At 38.7% G+C, this 20,547-nt stretch overlaps 1 protein-coding gene across 1 annotated transcript in view; it reads right to left on the bottom strand.

The window, feature by feature from the left end:
• The window catches only part of GPR158 (G protein-coupled receptor 158), a 173,570-nt gene that overhangs the window by 77,322 nt on the left and 75,701 nt on the right, over positions 1 to 20,547 (bottom strand). The window contains exons 3-4 of the mRNA XM_026044807.1: positions 18,872 to 18,974; positions 12,661 to 12,878 (exon numbers count right to left, since the gene is read on the bottom strand). Of these exons, the coding sequence (XP_025900592.1) occupies positions 12,661 to 12,878; positions 18,872 to 18,974 (321 nt within the window). The remainder of the gene's footprint in view (positions 1 to 12,660; positions 12,879 to 18,871; positions 18,975 to 20,547) is intronic.

Here is a 20,547-nt window from a genome sequence, read left to right on the forward strand (position 1 = left end):
ACTCCTTGGCACGAGGGAAGTGTCCAGGCATGAGAGAGATGTGGGTCACACTCTACATGAGTATAGATTCCATACTGGAGATTCCATTCCACAGACCAGTGGCTTGTTGACTACAGCAGAAAAGCTAGAAACCTTAATAGCAATGAGAAATCAAAAAAAAAAAAAAAAACCACATTCACCCAAAGCACTTGCCCTCATGGCAAAAGCCTTTAATGAGTTAAAGATTAGAATATCTGTTTGTTGGAAGAAGTAGAAAAGTAAAATGTCTTTTTTTATTTTCTCTATAATAAATTCAAGGACTGATTGGGACTGCCAAAGAGGGAAGAGAATTTTGAATTGCTGTAACAAGTACATACTTTTTAAAAATTATTCTTGGTTGAGTTAAAAGCAAACAGCACATTCATAACTAACTAGATGAAGCTCTTCACTTCAAGGTAAAAATGGTTACGCATCAGTTGCAAATTTTGGTGTGTCCTATTCAAAATCTCTCCACACTGACACATACTTAATACAATAATAATTCTGTTTAAATAATAGCCTTCTAATAGGATATAGATTTCAAATATACTTCATATCAAAGTCATTTTTTTCAAAGATAGGCTTATAGTTATATGTTGATACTTATATTGGCAAACATCAATATTTTCTGGCATTTTCTTTTTTTTTTCAATATTACTAAACCAAATAATCCTCATATTTTTTCACTTCTCATTAAAGAATACTTATGTAAAGGTCATTTTTTTTCTGTTAGTCGTTATAGTTGAGTCCAAACAGAATATAATTATTACACTTACTTTTTACTTTAAAGAAGTGTGAAAAGCAAAGGTCAAGCACCTATCAATCAGAAAGCAATCTCATTAAAAGAAAATGTACAMAAGAGGTCAGGGAATCAAGAAATCCCCAAATACTTTATTTTTCATGTGGCCCCTGATCCTTTCTGTTACACAAGTAATGAAATTCATTATCATGTATCACAGTGAAGAAAAATTGTTCTACATTTTGAAATAAGGATCCTGCCACACGTAAGAGGGACAACAGCACCTCAATAAAGATGCGAGTGAACACGGTATTTGTTGGTAAGCACCTCTCATAGGGAAATTGTGATTAATGTTTTAATACTAGGAATTCCTTCCTTGGCAACATACAGATTCAAATCATAAAATTATAGAATCATTATTAAAAAGACCTTCAAGATCACTGAGGCCAAACATAAGCCCTTCAACACCAGGCCTGCTGAACCATGTCCCAGAGTGCCTCTTCTACATGTTTCTTGATCACTGCCAGGGATGTTGACTGGGAACCACAAGTTCCAATGCTTGACCACTCTTTCCATGTAGAATTTTTTCCTGAAGTCAAACCTGAATCTCTTCTGGAGCAACTTGAAGCCATTTCCTCTTGTCCTATTGGTAGTTATTCTGAAGACCAGTCCCCAACCTCTTATACCACCATACCTGGCCGTCACCAAATAGCGAGGCATATGCACATGTACAGACAAATAATGTCAAAGTTAGTTACATCTCTCTGTGTTCTCATCTTTATGTTTCATTTAACAGCTGAATATTTAAGACTATAATCATTAAAATTCTGTGTCACTTAAAGTGCCTATTTCACTAGCATATCTGATCGATTAATGTATAAATGAAAAGAAAATGCAGAGTTACTGTGCCCTCCAGGAATAAAATACACTTTCATATTGATGGTTATTTTATCAGAAGTAGATCATGCAAACAAACAAACTAAATATAAATGCAAATTTCACTAGCAGGAGGAGGGTTTCAGCAATCATGTTCCACTGGTTGAGTTTACAGAGAGCTTCAGAACACCTGAACTGAATTTCAGCTTTCTTAATCAACATGGCATCAGCTATTACAGCAGATAATACCACAGTTCACTGAAACAGTCGGTATAAATCGTAAAGCAATCACGCAGAAAGAAATAGTTCATGGTAAATTATATGGGAAACAAACAACCTGACTGCAAAGCTCAAGRTTCCCAATACCTCAGAGGAAAAAAAAGTGGAGAAGGATGCGAGAAGGGTGCAAGAAGGGATTGGATAAACTTGATAGAGAGAAAAAAAATCCTCATTATTCATTTAACTGAGAAGGCAAATGAGCTATAGATGAAGATCATTATAATTAATTCAAATCAAACAAAAACTAACGATTCTGAAGATTTTAAATCTAACTCCAGTTAGATTTAAATGCCAAATGGCTGAATTGATCCAAACTAACTGTTTCTGACTGGATCTGATACATAATGATCCCAAAACTAAAATTATGAGATTTTTCAGCTCTTCAAACTTTATTACACTAAGTGACTGCTTATTAAAAAGCTTAGATCATCAATGGTACATTTTATGGGCAAGAACATCACACTTGTCTGTGATGAAAATATTGCTAGGTCTAATTTACTTATTACTCTTACTCTTCACTTACTACTCTTTGGCTGAAAACTCCAGTCTCAGGTCAGCCTTAAGTAACTGTAGAGAAAAACAAAAAATTTTCCACTACAGAATCAAAGATAAAGAACAACAGAGAGATAAGGATGTATGCAAAAGATCACAAAACCACAGGGAAATAACATTTAGCCTGAATAACAGTCAGTACTTTTCAGTCTATCAATATTGCACCCATAATTGAGCATTTTTTGAGCTTTCAAATTTGAAGACAGGAGCAGTGGATGCTCTCACAGAGCCCCTACCAGGTATGAGGAAAACGCACAGGGAACAAGAAGATGTTTTTGAGAATTGTACAGGAGGATGAGGGAGGATGGTCTTTGCACTTCAGCATTAAATAAATGGCTATACAAGACAGGGGAGAAACTCCTGTAGGATTTTGAAAACAAAGAGTTTGTGTGAAGTTTGTGTGAAGCCAAAACAGATAAAATGGACTACTCAATATGGCAGGTTAGAAAATTGTTTGCAGTATCATCTTGAATGGCTGCAAGCAAGACTTGGCTCTGTTTGCATGGCGGGACGAGAGGACATTGCAGCAGTCGAGCCACAAGAAAACAAATCAAGACAAGAATTTTAGCTCTGTGGATGAGTGGAAATTGGGTATTAAAAGGGAGCTCGGAAGGGATTCAGTAAGACTCAGACGTTGCCTGAGGCAAAGTGAGCTTGGTCGTTCAAAATTATGTCAGGTAACAAGCAGGTTGCTACAGTAACCAAAGAAAAAGTAGCTGGGAAGTTTTTAAGGGAAGCAGAAGGAGAGTAAGGTGTCTTTTTGAGCATATTGATATAGATGAGATGGTACCAGCAAACAGATTTTATTTTGGACAGATGGATGCATGGCCTGGGCAGGGAAGGCAGAATTCAAACTGACCATGTTTACCACCCAAAACTGTAAGGTGAACCTGGCAATATAGGAACGCTTCTGGATCAACTTTTGCCCAAAGCAAATGAAGCAATGAATGGCAAGAAGCATAAGTTTTAGTTTGAATGATCTTTGGTTCTGCATATTTCACTGCATGAGGTGAGTTCTGAAGGTTTCAACAATACAGCACAGCACCCAAATAATATATGCAAAAAGTTTCCCTGAAGATGCTATCATTAAATAAAATTAAAAAAAGGTAAAAAAGCATGCAAGGATAAGATATTCAATATTTTTATTTCTGTTATTTGAAGATATTCATGCTCCATTACCTTCTAATATTGTTTGTTACTTTTATCCCACTTTCTTCATTCATTTCTACCTTGCCTTTGAATAAGGTTTTCACTTATTTGTGAAATTATTTTTTAACCTTCAAAACYGCTTCTCCGTTGTCATCCTGTTTTTGCCTGTCAAAATCAACTCCAGGCACATGTGAATACAAATCCCAGCTGTATTCAGAAACTAGGTTTTAACCTCATCTCTATTTGCAAAACACAGCTCAAGGAACTAAAAAAACTTCTTCCAAACAGCTCATCAAGTATATGACTGTCACCATGAAATTTTGCAAAAACTTCTTCTTTGAAAGGTCCCTCCACTGTAAATCGGTCTCACGCTTTGAACAGCTCTTTACATCCTGAACCACAAACCTGCCACGTAGACCCTCAGAATATAAGGAAAAGTCTACTCCAGATAGAAGTCTGTTCTTGGAGAGGAAGGCAGCCCAAAGACATCACGTCAGCCTCTAGGGCCTTGGCTATTGCTATTGATTGTACAAGGGAAGTTCACAGCAGCATCCAGCTCCAAGACAAACAGCAGGATAAATAAATAATGTCACTGTTATTCTGCTGACATGACGRGAAGTTCTCTCCCAGCAAATCCATTAATGTCCATTCACAAACCCAAGCGGAAGTTCAGGTAATGTGACTGCCTTTAAGTTATTGCATCAAAGAATCAATGAGGAAGGGGCACAAGCAGGAGAATCATCCAGAGCCAAAGATGGAAAGCCATAGGAAAACAGAAATTTTAGCAGTTTGCTCAAATGAGTTTAATTTCTAGCTCCAAAAATGCTTTGGGAAAATTGTTCTATGCTGTAATAGCTCTCATTGTTCAGAAATATATGCTGGAATTCAAGGATTCAATTATCTTTATTCTACATAATTTATTTTAGAAGAGAAATCATAGTGTAATACAATTACATTTAACATGTGCCTTCAAGTCTACTATAGCCTTGTCTCTGGTGACAGCTATTTTCATGGGCAGCATCCTACACTCAAAGTGCTCTATTATCAGTTCAACTGATGTGAACACTAGGTCTCTGTGCTGCACAGCTTTGTGGAATACTGGTGTAGCAGAAGAGGGCAATGATTCATTGAGTGCAAGGTTCTGAATACAAAAATATCAAGGTTCAGAAAGTGAAGGTCAGAAATCAGCCTGAGAGGCTCCACCACTCATTCATATCACCTAGAAGGCAGCACGGTGCCCCATGAACTACACATGTTTTCTAGCTGGCCCCTATTCCAACTCTGGAGAGACAAATGTTGGCTTTCTATTAAGATGGCTGCAGTTTGGGGATCCTTAGGGCTGCTGCTGAGCCCTCATGGAAGTTCTTGCTAAGACCTCGTCTTGTCCATCAGGGCAGATTCTCTCCAATGAGTCCTGTTAAATATCCTGTTAAATATTCTGTTTGTGCCTCCAAGTGCCCTGCTSTTCTCATTAGCTCTTCCTCATGAGACTGATTGCAGTCAATCAGTCTATCCATATATATCTATGTCTTTACTTGCTTCGCATTTGACCTTATGCTGCGGCTTACATTGTGTACAATGAAACTAGGTGCATTTTTCTGCTCACAAGTACTTGATTCCCCAATGTATTACACTGCCACCACACCTCACAAGCACAAGGCAGTAGCGAGGCCTATCAATGCACGTTTTCCTTTATAACTCCAGCAGCCAGCATGTCTCTTCTGATTTTCAACAGCTAACACAGGCTAACAGCCCATGCATTTACTATCCTTTCGATCTGGCATTCTGCAATTATTTATGTGAGAGTTAGAGAAGTACAGCATCCCTAAAGATATATCTTAACTATGCAGAAAATAGGAAAGGACGTTTTTTGACTTCTGTTTTATGAATAAAGAAATGAGAACTCCACTAAAAGCAACAACAATTTTCCAACATCTTCTGTGTCTTAAAGCTGTGCACCTCAARCCAACAAGAAAATTCCCTGAGAAATAACAAGGAATGAGGTTCTCATTCAAAGATATGATGAAGAAAAGGTTTACAAAGCACTGCACAGACTCCACGTGTGCTGGGGGAGCTGACAGGTATGCCCACCAGCACAGTACACCCGGGCTGCTGTTCCATCTGTGCAAGATCTCTTCCCTCTGCAAAGTTTCCACTTCAGCTGAAATGTCAGAAATTGGTGTCTAGGGAGAGAACAGCAGAATGTGCACCAAAGATGAAAGGCATAAGCACATCAGGATGCCACAGTAAAGCTGAAGAAGAGAAAGAACTGACTGATGTATATTAGCAAAAAAGGTAGGTTTGCAAAGCCAGAAAGCTTTAATATTTAAAGATGTATGACACATCAATAGCCTATGATTATCTYCCTCTGAATTGACACATGCTATCACAGTGGCAGTGAGGGAGTAAAGGAATTCTTGACTTCTCACTATCACAAAGGGGAACTACAGTCTTGATATGAATATTGTCTTTCCAGCTATGCACAGTGCTGTGCAGTGTTGAAAATTGCATTTTTTAAGGCATTCTCTTCAAATTTTTAAATCATATTTATCAGAATATTTAAATAAGATTACACAGGAGGAAAAAGTAGAAAGTTATTCTGAGGTTCAACCTCTGCAAATATGAATTTAACGGAAAAAAAAATACAAGAACGGTCAGCTGCCATTATATATCACAGTTCCACTACAGGTGCTAAAATAATTCCACCAGTTGATGACTAGTTGTGTAGTCTTGTTAACTGCCTGTTTTTCCTTGACCAGAGTTTTAGATATATGAACGTTTTTTCTCCTCTCATTATAAGGAGTTACATTGCCAAGGGTTCTCGAGAATTCACGAAGGGGAAATAGAAGAGCCATGAATAGAAGGTGGCAAAGGTGAAGGCAAAGACCTTCACTTCAACAGGATCTATTGCTGCTCCTTATCAAAGTTAATACCATGTGACAACATCATTTTGAACCGTTATATTGAAGAATCTCTTGAAAACATTGTTTACAATATTTTGAATAGCTGAAAACAATCTTTTCCAAAAATGCTTTTTGCTGTTAATTTCACCTTGAAATGCTGGACTTAGAGATGCTGAGCACAGACATCTTAGGAATGCAGAGATAACTGAGTTTCTGAACTTTTCCTCAYTTTCGCCTGTAAGTCTCCTTCCCACTCAGAGCCTGGTGCCCTGCAGTGAATGAAAAGGAAAAAAATATGGAGGTAACACGGTTTCAGTTTGAATATTTGGGGCCCTTAGGTAGTGGTGAGCTGAAGGAGAACTTATAGCAAGCAAGCCCTATCTAAACACACATAGYACGAGCCAAGGCTAATGTCATACTCTCATCTCTACATCCCTGCTGCTGTAGTAGCAATTAGTCTCTTCCAACTTAGGTATGACCGTGTCTTCCAACACGCTCAACATAGGTATGAGTGTGTCTTCTCGGCTCCCTTCATCAACACTTGTTCTTAGCATTTCTTACAGTTCCCCCAGCAGCTGCATTCTACCTGCTAGCTCTAGGGGCAAGTTGGTTGCCTCACTCAATAGCTCAGTTATTTTCAGCTCTTCTTTTTGATCTCCTTRAGGCCACTTGGTAACTGATGAGCTCTTTAGTTTCTTTGCAGGCGATATCCTTTTACTGTCTGTTTTTTTAAAGAAATTACTTGTTTACAAATGCAAGGTCCTTCTCTAAAACTCAGGTAAAACTTTAGCCCTTGTAGCCCTACGTTGGCTTTGAAATARAATATTTATTAAACACCATTTCTTTATGGTGCTGTATAGCTTTGCTTCCCTTACATTACACTTAATAAATACTGCAGAAGTTCTGTGCCTYTTTGAGTTCTCCATAGGTTCAGATAATATGAATCACATAGATTACTTCTACTACTCCGTTTTCTCACATTTTTGAATGTGTTTTTAGTAGTAATGCTTGCATTTTGCAGTCGATAATAATGCCACACTGCACAAGGATGTTTGCCAGTGTTCACCTTCAGCCAATTTGTTTTGCAATTGTTCAGACTAGGAGAATATTTTTTGCATCTCTTCATACAGTCATGAAGATCTGTTTTCCATAGGGCTGAAAGATGTTCTGGAAGATCAATTCAGACAGTCTGTCAAAGTCTTTTGAAAATCAAAGAAGAGAAGCCTATTATTTTTTACACTGTTCTACAATTGCTAGCACAAATATCTAGTCCATCCAAAGTGTTTTAGAGCCTCAGTTCAGCTTGTTCTCTGTTTTGCRTCCACTGCCACGTTATCTCCTTCAGTATCACCCCACAGAAGCCTCAGCCCAGTTGGAGTATTCAGTGAGATCACTCTATTTAGGCATTTGAAAAACACTTCAACATTTCCACTACTGAGGAAAAATCTCATTTTCCCAAGCTTCATTAAATAACTCCATCAGTGTCATTAAACCGGTGTTGTCGAGCGTAGTTAGCACTTYTGAAGGGATTTGATTGATTTCCATCTCCTGGGTGTTCTTCAGCCTCTTGCAGATTGTGTTAATGACAAGTTAAGAGTTCCCAACTTTCACTACAGTTTGACATTAGAGTTGTCTAGAGTAGTTAAAAATTTCTTTTAGATGATCTGCACATCTGTTTTCCCTTCTGTATTAGCTCCGAAGTTTTTCCCATTTTGACTTTGGCACATTTCCTCCATTCACTTTCCTGCTAAATTGCTTGCATTTTCCTGCTAGAGCAGCAGCATCTGCTTTCCCTGATACCTCTTCCAGCTTGCGCTATCTTTCCTTACAATATTTATCAGTAGGAGTTGGCTTTTGTGCCTTCTTCCAAAATTTCTGTTACTGTTGTTACCGTTTTGCATTCTTCTCTCAGCAAACGGTCACATTTTCTGTCTGATTTTCTCCAGTTACAACTCTTGGAGTTAAATGTCACTGCTGCTGGGCTATGCCTGTTTTTCCTAGCCTGTTACTTTCACCTGTGTTTGGCAAAGTCTCAAATGAATTCCTCAGTATTGATCCGAGATTTTTCACAGCATCCTTCTGTAGTTCCATTTCGTACTGTTTGCCAATGCTGATTACTGCTTGAAATTGCTCCTTTTTAGTTCCATTCACAGGYTGGCAATGCCAACATTTTGCTCAGTACGACCCTGACAGCTTGGCATAATTGCCTCTCAGAAAAATGACTCTCTGATATTTTGTTTTACCTTCTATCAAATACTAACATGCACGTCTATAGTATCACATCTCAGGTCAAAACTTGCTATTAAAGAAGAAGAATTATTAAACAAGAACAGCATGCAGTGATCCTTCCTGCTCCATTCTCCTAGCTTCCAACAATAAAACTGGAATTTCACCAAAACCCATTATGTTTGAACAGTCAAGAAAGAAAAAATCCATGATGTAATTCTTCCTAAACCCTCTTGGTGAGGATTTAGGCTTTAGGCTTCCAGCTCCATTGTAAAAGGAACAGTAGACATATGTTCACACGTCATCTTCTCTATGCCATTCATGGTTATACACTATATAGCATCATTCTAAAGAGCATTTTGCAGTGGACCTTTGAAAAAATGCATGTATTCTCATACTGCATCTTCAGAGAGCTATAAATACAGGACATCACATTCCCTCAGAAGTCCATTTCTCAACACTTATCCATGTACCTACTAGTTCTAGTCTTTCTCATTATTTCTATGCATTTGTTAGCACAAGTCAGACTTACCAAAYATTAATTCTCTACTTGAAGTCTTTTTAAATGTGGATGTAACATTCCCTATCTTCCATTTCCCCTCTACTGCTAATTAATATAAGCAGTAGCTTAATAGAGTAATTTTGTAGAGGGTTCTTTTAGAAGTCTTGGGTGAATACCATCTGGATTTGATGATTTATTACTATTCTTTTTTGTCAAGATCTTTCATTCACRGAACCACTTTAGCTCTTATTTACCAGGTTTCTCTGTAGATTATTATTATTATTACATCCTATATTAGTAATAAAGACCATGTCACAAAGGTTAAGTTGGATCTTCACATTCTGTCAATAACCCTTTAGAAGCAATTACTGAAAGTGTCCTTCCCATTGCCGTGTTCTCCTTTCGGAGCAGAGTGGTAGATCCTTACCAACACTTTTAGCAACTGCCTTAGATCCGGCAAATATTCTGCACTGCTGATGAACCTGAAGTTGGGAAGTGACTCTTCCACAGCAGTTTCTGAGTACTGCTTGGTCTTCATATGTGTAATCATTGCAATCTGAATAGGAGGAAGTATTTTCAAAAAAACTCCCCATCTGCATCTGCTCTTGCTGAATCGGGATTTGGGGATGAAGGCTGCCAATTCCATCATGATCTGAAAGAATGCTGTGGTCTGAATTATCTTGCTGTCAGAAATATTATGCTCACAGCATGATAGTCAAGATGCCTGAGGTGCATTTAGCTGCCAGACTTAAAAATTTCAGGACTCTGGCTTTTTAAAATTAATTTTCAYGAGCAGAAGCAGAGAGCCATGTTCTCTTTTGCACAGTCAGTTTTCCTAGAGCAGTAACTACTCCTTTCCCCAGTTCAACAAACCTTTGATCAGCAGCTCTGCCAACATCCTACACGGCTACACTTCCCTCTTTCCAGCACTGGGGCCTGTAGAGAGCATTTCTTATCTCTAAGCACTCTATTTTGCCTTTTTTGCAGACTTTGCAGATGGCTTGCTAATACGGCAGCAGTACATAGTTCTTCCTGGGAAAATTCAAAATTAAAAGTTACTTTTGCTAAACTAWTTGAATATTGTAGTCGTGTATGTGGGAGGCAATGCCCTTCTCCGGTGCCTACTTACAACAATGCATGTGAGCAGCTCGTGGTAACGTTAATCCCTCACACATACATTAACCTAATTCAGCCTTGTTCCGCTAACAGTTAGGAACAACTCAAGAGTACAGATATATTGAATATTTCAATAGCTTTTCTTTCATTTTCATGACTTTCCCCTCTTGGTAAAGAGAACACATCCAGTTACCAGTTTGGCTCATTCACTCCAATTTTCTGTCATTATCCAATGTAACCCACAGTTTTCTCATGCAAATACTCATTGTTCTGGTTATGTTTGCCCTTCATACAGCTCCTCATTTCATGTTCATCACACAAGATCTTTTTCTTTTTAAAATCATGCTGTACCAATAAGATAAAGAACATAAAAGGAACTCAAAAGAAAGCTCAGCTGAATGACATGAAAAGCAATGGAACATTTATTTTCGTTTTCTATTCTTTGAAAATATTGATCATTCAGGAAAAGATTATCAATCACCATACTATTTTTTTTTGTCTCTTCATCTTTTCCTTGTGAGATATATATAGAGAGAACAAAGTCAAATATTTTCTAAGATAGTCAATTTATAATTCAATCTATCTCTGTTCAACTGAGACAAATATGTCTACAACACAACTCTTTTCTGTCTGGAGAAAAACAAAAGAGTGTTTTGTTTAATGTCTAGTTTTCATTCAGATGTCACTATGAATCTCTAAAYGTTTTTTATAAACATAATGGTTTCTTTTTATAAAGACTGGAGAATTCTTTATAAAGAAGGAAAGACACGTTGAGATCTCGGTTTGCTTTGGTATTCCATATTCAACTCCTTCCTGGTTCTTTGTTCACAGTTTACTGTAGAGGAACAGTTGATCACCACAAAAGTATTAATGCACCTTTCCCTACTATCTTTTTTATGAAATACATGATTTCTATAATACAGCAGTAGACATGGAACAAACTTGCAGTAGCTGGATATGAAATCTTCTGCTTTGTTCACTTTGCAGGCTTACGGGATACTTCTTTTCATTATTTTAACACGGCCATGTGTTAAAACAGACTAAGCACACTTAACACAGACTAAAGTCTCACAGCACTGGAATGAAGTTCTTTTGCTTATTTAATATTAGGCAACTAAAGAGATGCTTAGAACAGACATTCCATAATGAAAAACCTTATAAATATAATCAAGTCCTTAACTTGAATCAATTTCTGTATTTTCATTAAATACTCAGCCTCTATCAGAAAAAAAAAATGTACAGTCCATGATTTCCTGCCAGGATATTAAAATGAGACACATTTCTAATACACTGTAGGATTAGGAAGTTTGTAGGAACAGGTATTTCAGAAAGCAAAATGGAAATGCTTATCTAGTCATGGAACCTGGATGAAGCTATTAATTTCAACAATATCATTTACCATGTGCACACCTACATCCTCCAAATGTAGGTAGTGATTCCAATCCTTTTTTATTTTTTTGTAAATTGCAAATTTTCAAGACTATTCTGTATTTATCAAGGCAACAGAATGATTGCATGAGATAAAAAAATTGCACATAAAAATATTTTGAATGAGGTAAGATGAAACATAACTGTACATTGCACCACTATTTTTCAGATACTACTAAATACGTTCCTACTTTCAAGAAAAAAAAAAAAAAAAAGGAAGAATTAAGTTTAATTTGTCTGTGAACTATAGCTATTTGAAAAGATTTCTCTTTGATGTAATTGTTATTCCTATATCGAATATAAGTAGTCAATATATATCTTCTCTCAAATACATTGAAGCCAAACATCCTTCCCAACAGTGGTAAAACAGATGGAGACTGCCCAGGGAGGTTGTGGAGTCTCCTTCTCTGGAGATCTTCCAGACCCACCTGGCTGCCGCCCAGTGCCCCATGCTCTGGGTGTCCCTGCTGGAGCAGGGGTTGGACTAGATGATCTCCCGAGGTCCCTTCCAACCTCAAACATTCTGTCATTCTGTCTCTCTATGCCTTGAGTACCTACCTGCATGATCAGCCTGATTTTCTGAAATGACTTAGGACACCRCAGATTTCCTTGGTTTATACCAACYGCCTGCAAACGTAGGCAGGTTTCATTAGGAGCCACAAGTTGCTCAGCAATTTTTCAAACATTACCTCACTTATTTAGCCCATCACCTCCACGCCCAAAGTGAAGCATTCCCGTTTGGCAATCCTATTCTCCCTGAAAAAGAGTCARGTTCTTCAGCTGATTCTCCAAATGAGAAGCTTTTTACCCAGCACAAACGAGTCAGTATCACACTGTGAGCAGGAAGATTAAAGTAACACATATCTCCCTACCTTTGCCTTGCGAAAATGGTAGACTACCAGCATGCTTATGAAGTCGAGCAGCATACAGAGCGTTTGGAAGGAGATGATAGCGAGCCGCAAATACTTGTCCTCCTGTGCATAGCAGGGGGTATCATCTGTGCAGTAGGAACATCCTTCCCTGCAGGGCAGGCACGTGTAGACTTCCTCCGACAGCTCCCCACCAGGGAAGCGGTTATCCGCGTCCTTTCCTGAAAATACCAAATGGGGCAAGGAGAAGCTTTGAATTGGACAGTACAGGCAGTTCGTCATAGAGAAGCTAAACAGTTCCCTGCTTACTCCCTTTATTTTCCCTCTTCCCTTTCATTAAGTTACAGGAGGGTTATCCAGGGCTGCTTTTCCATCTCCTCTCCTTTTGCTACATTCGGAAAAGGCAAAACAAATCAGCCATGAGCTTGTTAAATGCCAATTGTTTTCCCATTGTATTGAAAGGGGGCTAAAATTGCAAGGTGACTTGTGAATGGGTGAAAAATTACATCATTTGGGAAGAAGGAAGGGATTTTACACAGACTTGTGGAGAGCAAACCTCATTAACTACTTCATGTTCACAGTACAAGCTCTCATCCTATTTCAGATTGCTCCTAAATCTCATAAAGATGGTTCCTAGTGAATTAATTAGCTCCAMATTAGATAGAACCCTTATCAAGCCATATTTGGTCAGCATACTGCTTAATGATTACACTATTCTGTGCCCACAGAAAAGCTAGTGCATTTATATAAATCTTCCACTGTTCCACAATCTTCCACTGTCCTCACAAGCATACCAAGGAATGCTCAAAATCCTCTTGGCAATATTTTGTCCATGTAAATTCATGTAAAAAAATCCTGCTCATGAAAGTGACCCCCCCAACAGAACACATGGGAGAATTCCTGTTTTTCCTCACCCATAAATACTTGTTCATAACCCCCTGCTGGTTACCTGCTGGTTTGGAATGGAAGGAAGGAAGGAAGGAAGGAAGGAGGAATAGTGTTAAACGAAAAGGCAAGATGAACTTGCTGAAAATGTGCAATGTGAGGAAGACAGGTTTGGGAATTTCCAGGTTTATCAAAATGCATTCATGCTAATTTCCTCTTTTTCACATGACTGCAAAATTTCTGCCACATCTTTGACCAAAATTATCTTCCACTGGCAATGAAGGTAATAAATGTTGTACTGCTTAGTCTTAATTCAAGAGACAGTGCATTTCAGTGACGTTACATATGCCTGTTGGCTTATAAAACACTCTTTGGGCTTTTACCTTGAAATGTTTGAAACAGAGGGTTATCTGCATGGGTAATCATGTCTTCATTTCTCAAAGGCATGTATCAGTGTGCACATCTGATAGACAAAGCTAGGGAAAGGAATAAATAGGCTGTATTTCCAGGTCTGTTTATGCAGTGGTCCTTGGCGTAAGGGTGCTCCTTGTGCGCTTCCCGCAAGGGTGCTCCTTGCGCAGCAGAAAACAGGTATTTTTCATTAGGAGTGTGGAATGTCTTTGGAGTCTTACTCCAAACAGAGATATTGGAAACCTGAATATAGCAGAGTGCTGCTGACTAATGACAGTAGTCAGATTTCCTTAGGTACAACAGAAATTAGAAGAGATTTTTGTGATAAAGCAGAAATTAGAAGAGATTTCTGTGTCCCTTTGACCTAAACCCAGGCTGTAGGAAGTAGGAATGGAAATACTGGAAAATACTTGGGCATCTCCAGAAGATGCAGGCGCTCTTAGGAAACTGTCCACTAGTTTTTCAACTATTTTTTCAATAGGAGGGCAAGCCTTAATCTCATCTAACAATCATTTTTCCTCCTGCAGGTTGGGCATTTCTTTTCACTCTGCAACATCCCGTCTTTATCTGCTCACTAGCATCCAAGACCACCCATCTCTTCTATGTCTACCTTTATTTCTCTATTTTCTAAACTACTGATAGAGCAAAGGAACAGCACTGTCCTTCTGASAGAGCAGGAAGTCTCAGCCAGGTACTTCCCATCTCCACATCCAAATTAAGACTGCACTACTGAYGGTCAGAGTTTTCTATTTCATTCTTTCTACATTTACACTTACGGAAACCTACTTTTTAACTGTCCGACTGTTCCTTTAGCATTTCCATAATAAGAAGGAATTGCCCTTCAACTAGCCCATCTCCTAATTACATCACATTTTATCTCTTTAAATCTGACATTTCTGAGCTGTTCTTTAATGCTTTTTTACTATGCTAACTAAATAAATCAAAGTATTTTGAGAGTAACAACTTAAACAGTGAAAATATATAATTGAAAAATGAGATTTAAGAGTTTATTTAAATCAAAAGTATTAAATGACTATGGCTTAATAATTTTACCGCTCATAAATTTGGAATTCTTACTTTATTTCTATAATGTTTAGCCTTGAAAGCTGTTGAAAATAGATTATAATCCATTCTATCACACATTCTCTTATCTGAGTCATGCATGAAGTTTCTTCTTGTTTACATGTGCCATAAGCTCCAGGGTTAATAGCTGATAAGCAGTTGCATGTCACAGTAAATATCCCACGGCTGTCACTTCATGACATAACAGGTAACTTCTGCACAGATATGATGGCCACTGTAATGCTATCGTCAGCTGCATATGAAGAAAGATCAAAATAGGTATTGTATAAGAGATATCTATTGGATTTTTCACAATGTAAAGTTTTTTACAGTCTTCATCTTTTTTTTTCCTTTACCAGACTATAATAATCATCCTAATAGTGACATCTAAGAGCTCTTGGGAAAGAGCCAGTCGTTGCATTTACTGCTAACATGCAGCTTGTTGGGAAGGGAGTTAAAGCCCATCCATATGGGTGCCCTGCCTCGTCCCTGCGACACCACAGCAGCCACTCTCACACACTGCCAGGCCACAGCTTCATTGCTCCGTGCCTTTTTCTATTTCAGCTTTGATTCTATTTCAGAATAAATGTGGTTTCACAAAAAAAACCTTTTTTTTCCTGTCCAAACTGAAGATGCTGAGAGATTTCAAACTCTGGTGTTGTGCAGGGGGACCAACTCGAAGCCAGTCTCAGTCTGAAGCAGTTTTAGCACTGGTAGATATGGGACAGAATCAAACACTGCAGTCCTGATCCGGCGCTGCAGGAGTGAGACTCAAGGACAGGGTGAGGCAGACACACAGAACAAGACAGCAAAGGCAGTAGAAATGATAAAAATGAAAGGGGAAAGTAACACATAGAATTGATAGAAGGGAAGAATATGGACACAAAGTGATATGAAGGRTAATTAGGAAAATGCTGGAGTACTAGAAAAAGAAAACAAGAAGGGATCATGTCCCCTCTACTGTATTTTTTTTCCTATTTTTTTTCTCCTTGAAATCCCAGCCTTTCTCTTCTTTCTCACCAAACTTCCTAGGTAAGTTTCATGAGCTCTTCCTCACCTTGGGACTGTCCACACTGTGCTGGACTACAGGCATTTCAGGAAACTTAAGTATTTTGCTAGAGGTTGTTACAAAATGCAAAGAATGCATATAGTCACTCATTTATCCCTTCTGCCTATACTAATAATGCTGAAAGACAGCTACCTAAAGTGAGTCATTAGAAGAAAGTGCTTATTCCTGTACTCAAATGTTAATGAAAGTCTGTATGTTATTTCATACCTGAAATAAATATTTTTACATCAGTTTGTATTCTCAAAAGACACTCTGGAAAAAGGCAGTTACCCCATGCCCCACTAATGCCCAGGGTCCTCACTAAGCAAAGTGGCAACAAAAGATTTTACACATTTTGGCACTGCTGGTTCTTCYGAATAAATCCAGCTTTCAGAGGGAAACTCCTCTCCCATCTGACTTCCTTATGAGTAACAGAACAGTSTAAATTTCAGGCCCAAATATTTCCAGTTTTAAAACCTTCTGCTGCACTAATGCAAAGTCCTTCCCCCAATAAAACTCGATGACTTCAGTTCTGCTGYGTAACTCTGCTATGGTGCTCAGTCCCAAGATCATTTAGGTCATTTAGATATGATCTCATTCCAAGATATAATAACAYACTCAGCCCAGGTTTTGCATCACAGAAGCACAGAACTGCTTAATTTTTTTCTACCTACCTACCTACTACTCATTTACATCTAGAGACCTCCAAATCTTTTCCATTTTCTTCCTCTGGGGATATTCTATATTCTATATTCTATAAATCTGTAACGCTTCTACCCAGTTTCATCTCTCTCATCATCCGGCTTCACCAACCTGTCTCCACAGAGATCTTCAGGTCAGACAGCTTCTGTCAAAGCTGCTCTCAGGATTCATGTCTAGATTTTTTTTATTAGCATCATGCTGAATCCCTAGGCACTTTTAACCTTGTTATCCTCTACCTTTTCTTTTATTCAGAATACACTGGTGACAGCGCTGAGATGAACCACAGTTTCCATTATTTCTGCCATTACTTCACAGTCCTTTGCAGTCTCACACTTGCTGTCTCTCCGCACAGTGTTTGAAATCATCTACAGAGGTGGGCACACTCAGTCACATCTTGATTAATTAAAGCAGTTTCTTTTTAATGACTTTTCCCAAACTCATGTTTATGACAGCCAACTCCCAGGAATGAAAGGTCAGAGCAAAGTGATCCCATGCCATTTAATTACATCCCCTTAAGTTTCAGAGTAGGCAAATACTTCTGTGAGACACATTTTACTCACATTAGTCATTTAGAAGYCTAATATCCAATCAAAATGAGCCAGATAGGCTGCTCCATCTCTAATAAKCAAAGCAATAAGGTTATTTGCCTGGACAGGCACTTCTTCCATCTTAGGACAAACGCCTGAAGAGGCAGGATTGCCCTCCAGAGGAGCTATACTCTCTCCACCAACCATAAAGGAAGCCTAGATGACCAATACATGCCAAGCACCTACATTTTGGACAGCAAGCATGGCATAAAATGAATCCCACCCTTAATGATCAATGCTGTAACTATCTCTMGCTACATTATTTTTGTATGTTTGGAGGACTTGGTATGATAAAAATCTAAGAATGATTTTCTTATTCCCATTCAAGGAGTTAAATTCTGACTCTGTCATAACCCACTGCACTCCAGGAGCAACCAAGGATCAGCCTAGTTCTATTAAAAGATTCATACAGAGCCCAGAGAAATAATACTTACCCACCTTTCACTACAGTTCCTACTACTTTTTATGTAGAAAGGAGAGCTTATGAGCAACTAACACAGCAAGGAACCCTGGAAGCTCTATTTGCAGCCCTCGAGTTCACACTGAATAATATATTTAACCCAGTTATCAGGTACACAGTAACATGGGGCATGTTTTCACAACTGTCATGTCATATAATCCTGCACATGACTTCCCAGCCTAAAACACCTAGGTAAGTATTTTCATATTCATTTAAGCAGGATGAGTTTCTTCTCCAGTTTTCATCTGTTTCTTTTCAAACATGGTAATTTGTGTGAAACTGAGGAAAAAAAGGGAAAAACGTAATAGAAGGTGTTACAGCAGAGGTTCAAAATACACGTTAAGTCTGTCCAGTCTTCTCTTTATGGTATCCTTTTCATCTTGCTTTTAGGTAAAATTTCCCTTATATCTTAGTATTTAGGTTTTTAGAAGTTGCAAGGCGGGGAAATAAAAATAATTAGTTTTTATATCTAAGTCACTAACAAGAAAAAATGTATTGAAAATCTCAGGCATGTCTGCACAATAAGCTGGGCACCACTTCATCTACCCCAGCATAACCTGAGGTATCAGTGCCATGGAGCATCACAGAGGTGCAGATGAGTGCTCAGTGTTACTAGAGCTGCTTCTCTTCAGGAGCAGAAAGAGCCCTCAGGGCAGGACATAATGCCCATGATTCTGGACCAAGCTGGATGAAAGCTTCTCACTGCCATTCCCCTGGGGGTACATGGCAGGAAAAGGATGAAACATTGCCTTGATACTTGTGCTTGATCATAAAGGCCAGAAGTCTGTATTTCCCTATAGCAAGACTTCTTTTCATATTTTAAAATTTATTTACAAATCAAATATGCTTAAAGAGGGTGTGTTTTACAAGAGCCTCATGAGTACCACAGATGACAAACCAAAGGCCTGGAACTCCTTAAGTGATTATATAATCTCAGAGTTACAAACCACTGGGATTTTACTGTATAACCCTAGCTAGGATAAAAAGGAACCCTGCATTATTAATGCTCTCTCTGCTTTCTTTCTTTATTTTTTTTTTAATGCAAGCAAAGGCACTTACTCTGAAAGCTGTTCACTGAAAAGATGTTGGGATGATAGAATCCAGCCTTGCAAATACATTTGTAGGCTCCAAGCACAAATCCAAGGCCTTTAATTGGCATGCACTGTGAGAAAGGGAAAAAAAGAAAAGTAATGTAGATAATCATATGTCTTTATACTTAGATGTATTTTCAAGCATAAGAAAAACATTTCAGGACACTGGATACTATGAACAGACTTCTAAGAATAAATAAGAATAAATGTACCCATTGCAGTAAAGCATTATTTTCCCATTGACTTTTCTCATAGACATTTACCACTTACTTGTCKTTTTTTGTAGTTCCTCACCAGAAAACTGCAGTGACAGCTATAATCAAGCCTAGCTCACTGATATAGTGACCAAAAGGCAAATTTGGCTTTTGTCCCTGTGGACTGCCAAACCACACACCTCCTTCCCCAGTGGCCAGCCTATATGAACATCRTATCTTCAGCACAGCCCTCAACCTCAGGCCAGATCCCAAATCCTACCTCTAATATCTGTATGGAGATAACATCCAGAAAACAAGGAAAAAACTCAGACCCAGTCAACACTTCACAGCAGATCTAAACACAGCTCTGAGCATACAGGGCCCTTCTTGCCTGGTCTCCTTCACATCTTGCTGGGACACCAACCACATGGCTGCACTTTTCCTGAACGGCTCCCAGTTCCACGCATGGCTCCCAACAGGGTTTCTCCAGGCAGCCTTTCAGGTGGCTGCAGCTCAGGCTGCTGGGGAAGGCCGTGGGCCTCCACAGCCAGCCTAGAAGCTGCATTGGGCGATATCCAACCCACCCCTGGACTCACTGCCATAAACTGGGTAGATTCACATCAAAACAAAGCCAACAGTTCGTAGAAAAAAAAAAAACAGCTGTGGGCTGGCATCTGACCTAGGGCAAACAGAGCAAACGGATGAGAAGTGGGAGCTCATATGCTTCTTCCAAATTCCTGTGTTCCTTTGTCAAGAAAGTAGTATGTAACACAAGTTTTATCTTAATCCAGCTTTATTTCCACTTAATTTTTTTATCAAGATCACCAAGGAAAACTTATTGTAGCAACAGAACATCTACTCAGACCACTTCTCCACCATAAATACTCTCTGAGAGGAGTGTAAATGATTCAGCCCTGGAAACTCTGCTAAAAGGGTTTTTCACCAAGACTGCTTATTTCACTGTACCAGATCAAAGTATGCGACAGGACCAGGTGCTTTCCCATCAGTTCTTTCCTCTATGAACAACTGAACAAGTTCACTAAAATATTCTCTATCCTCTCATTTCCTCAAGCTTCACTTGCTTGTGACCATCTGTGATTTCAAAATATGCTTAAAATTCTGTCTGCAACTGGGAACAAGACRGAGAGGACAGTGCCTGAGAGAAGATGAGAGTTTCCAAAATCAAATGCAAACCAAGAGAGGGCAGGCTGCAGTGACCCTTAGGAAAAAAAACAACTTTTAAAATCAAATTTCAGCTTTGTTACATAATTCTGTGTGATGCTGGGAAAGCCACTTTGCTTTTCTTTGCCTCAGTTCCACAGGTAGCATCTTCTTTTTTCTCATCTTTTGCCTGGATGGGCAGAATCGTGTAYGTGTGTGTGTGCGCAGTGCCAAGCACAGCACCTCAGCGAGGGCCTTCAGGTGCTACTGGGAACAGCTAATCAGCAAG

This window comes from Nothoprocta perdicaria, unplaced genomic scaffold, assembly GCF_003342845.1.
Source record: "Nothoprocta perdicaria isolate Ctin4 unplaced genomic scaffold, notPer1 scaffold_385, whole genome shotgun sequence".
NCBI lineage: Eukaryota > Metazoa > Chordata > Aves > Tinamiformes > Tinamidae > Nothoprocta > Nothoprocta perdicaria.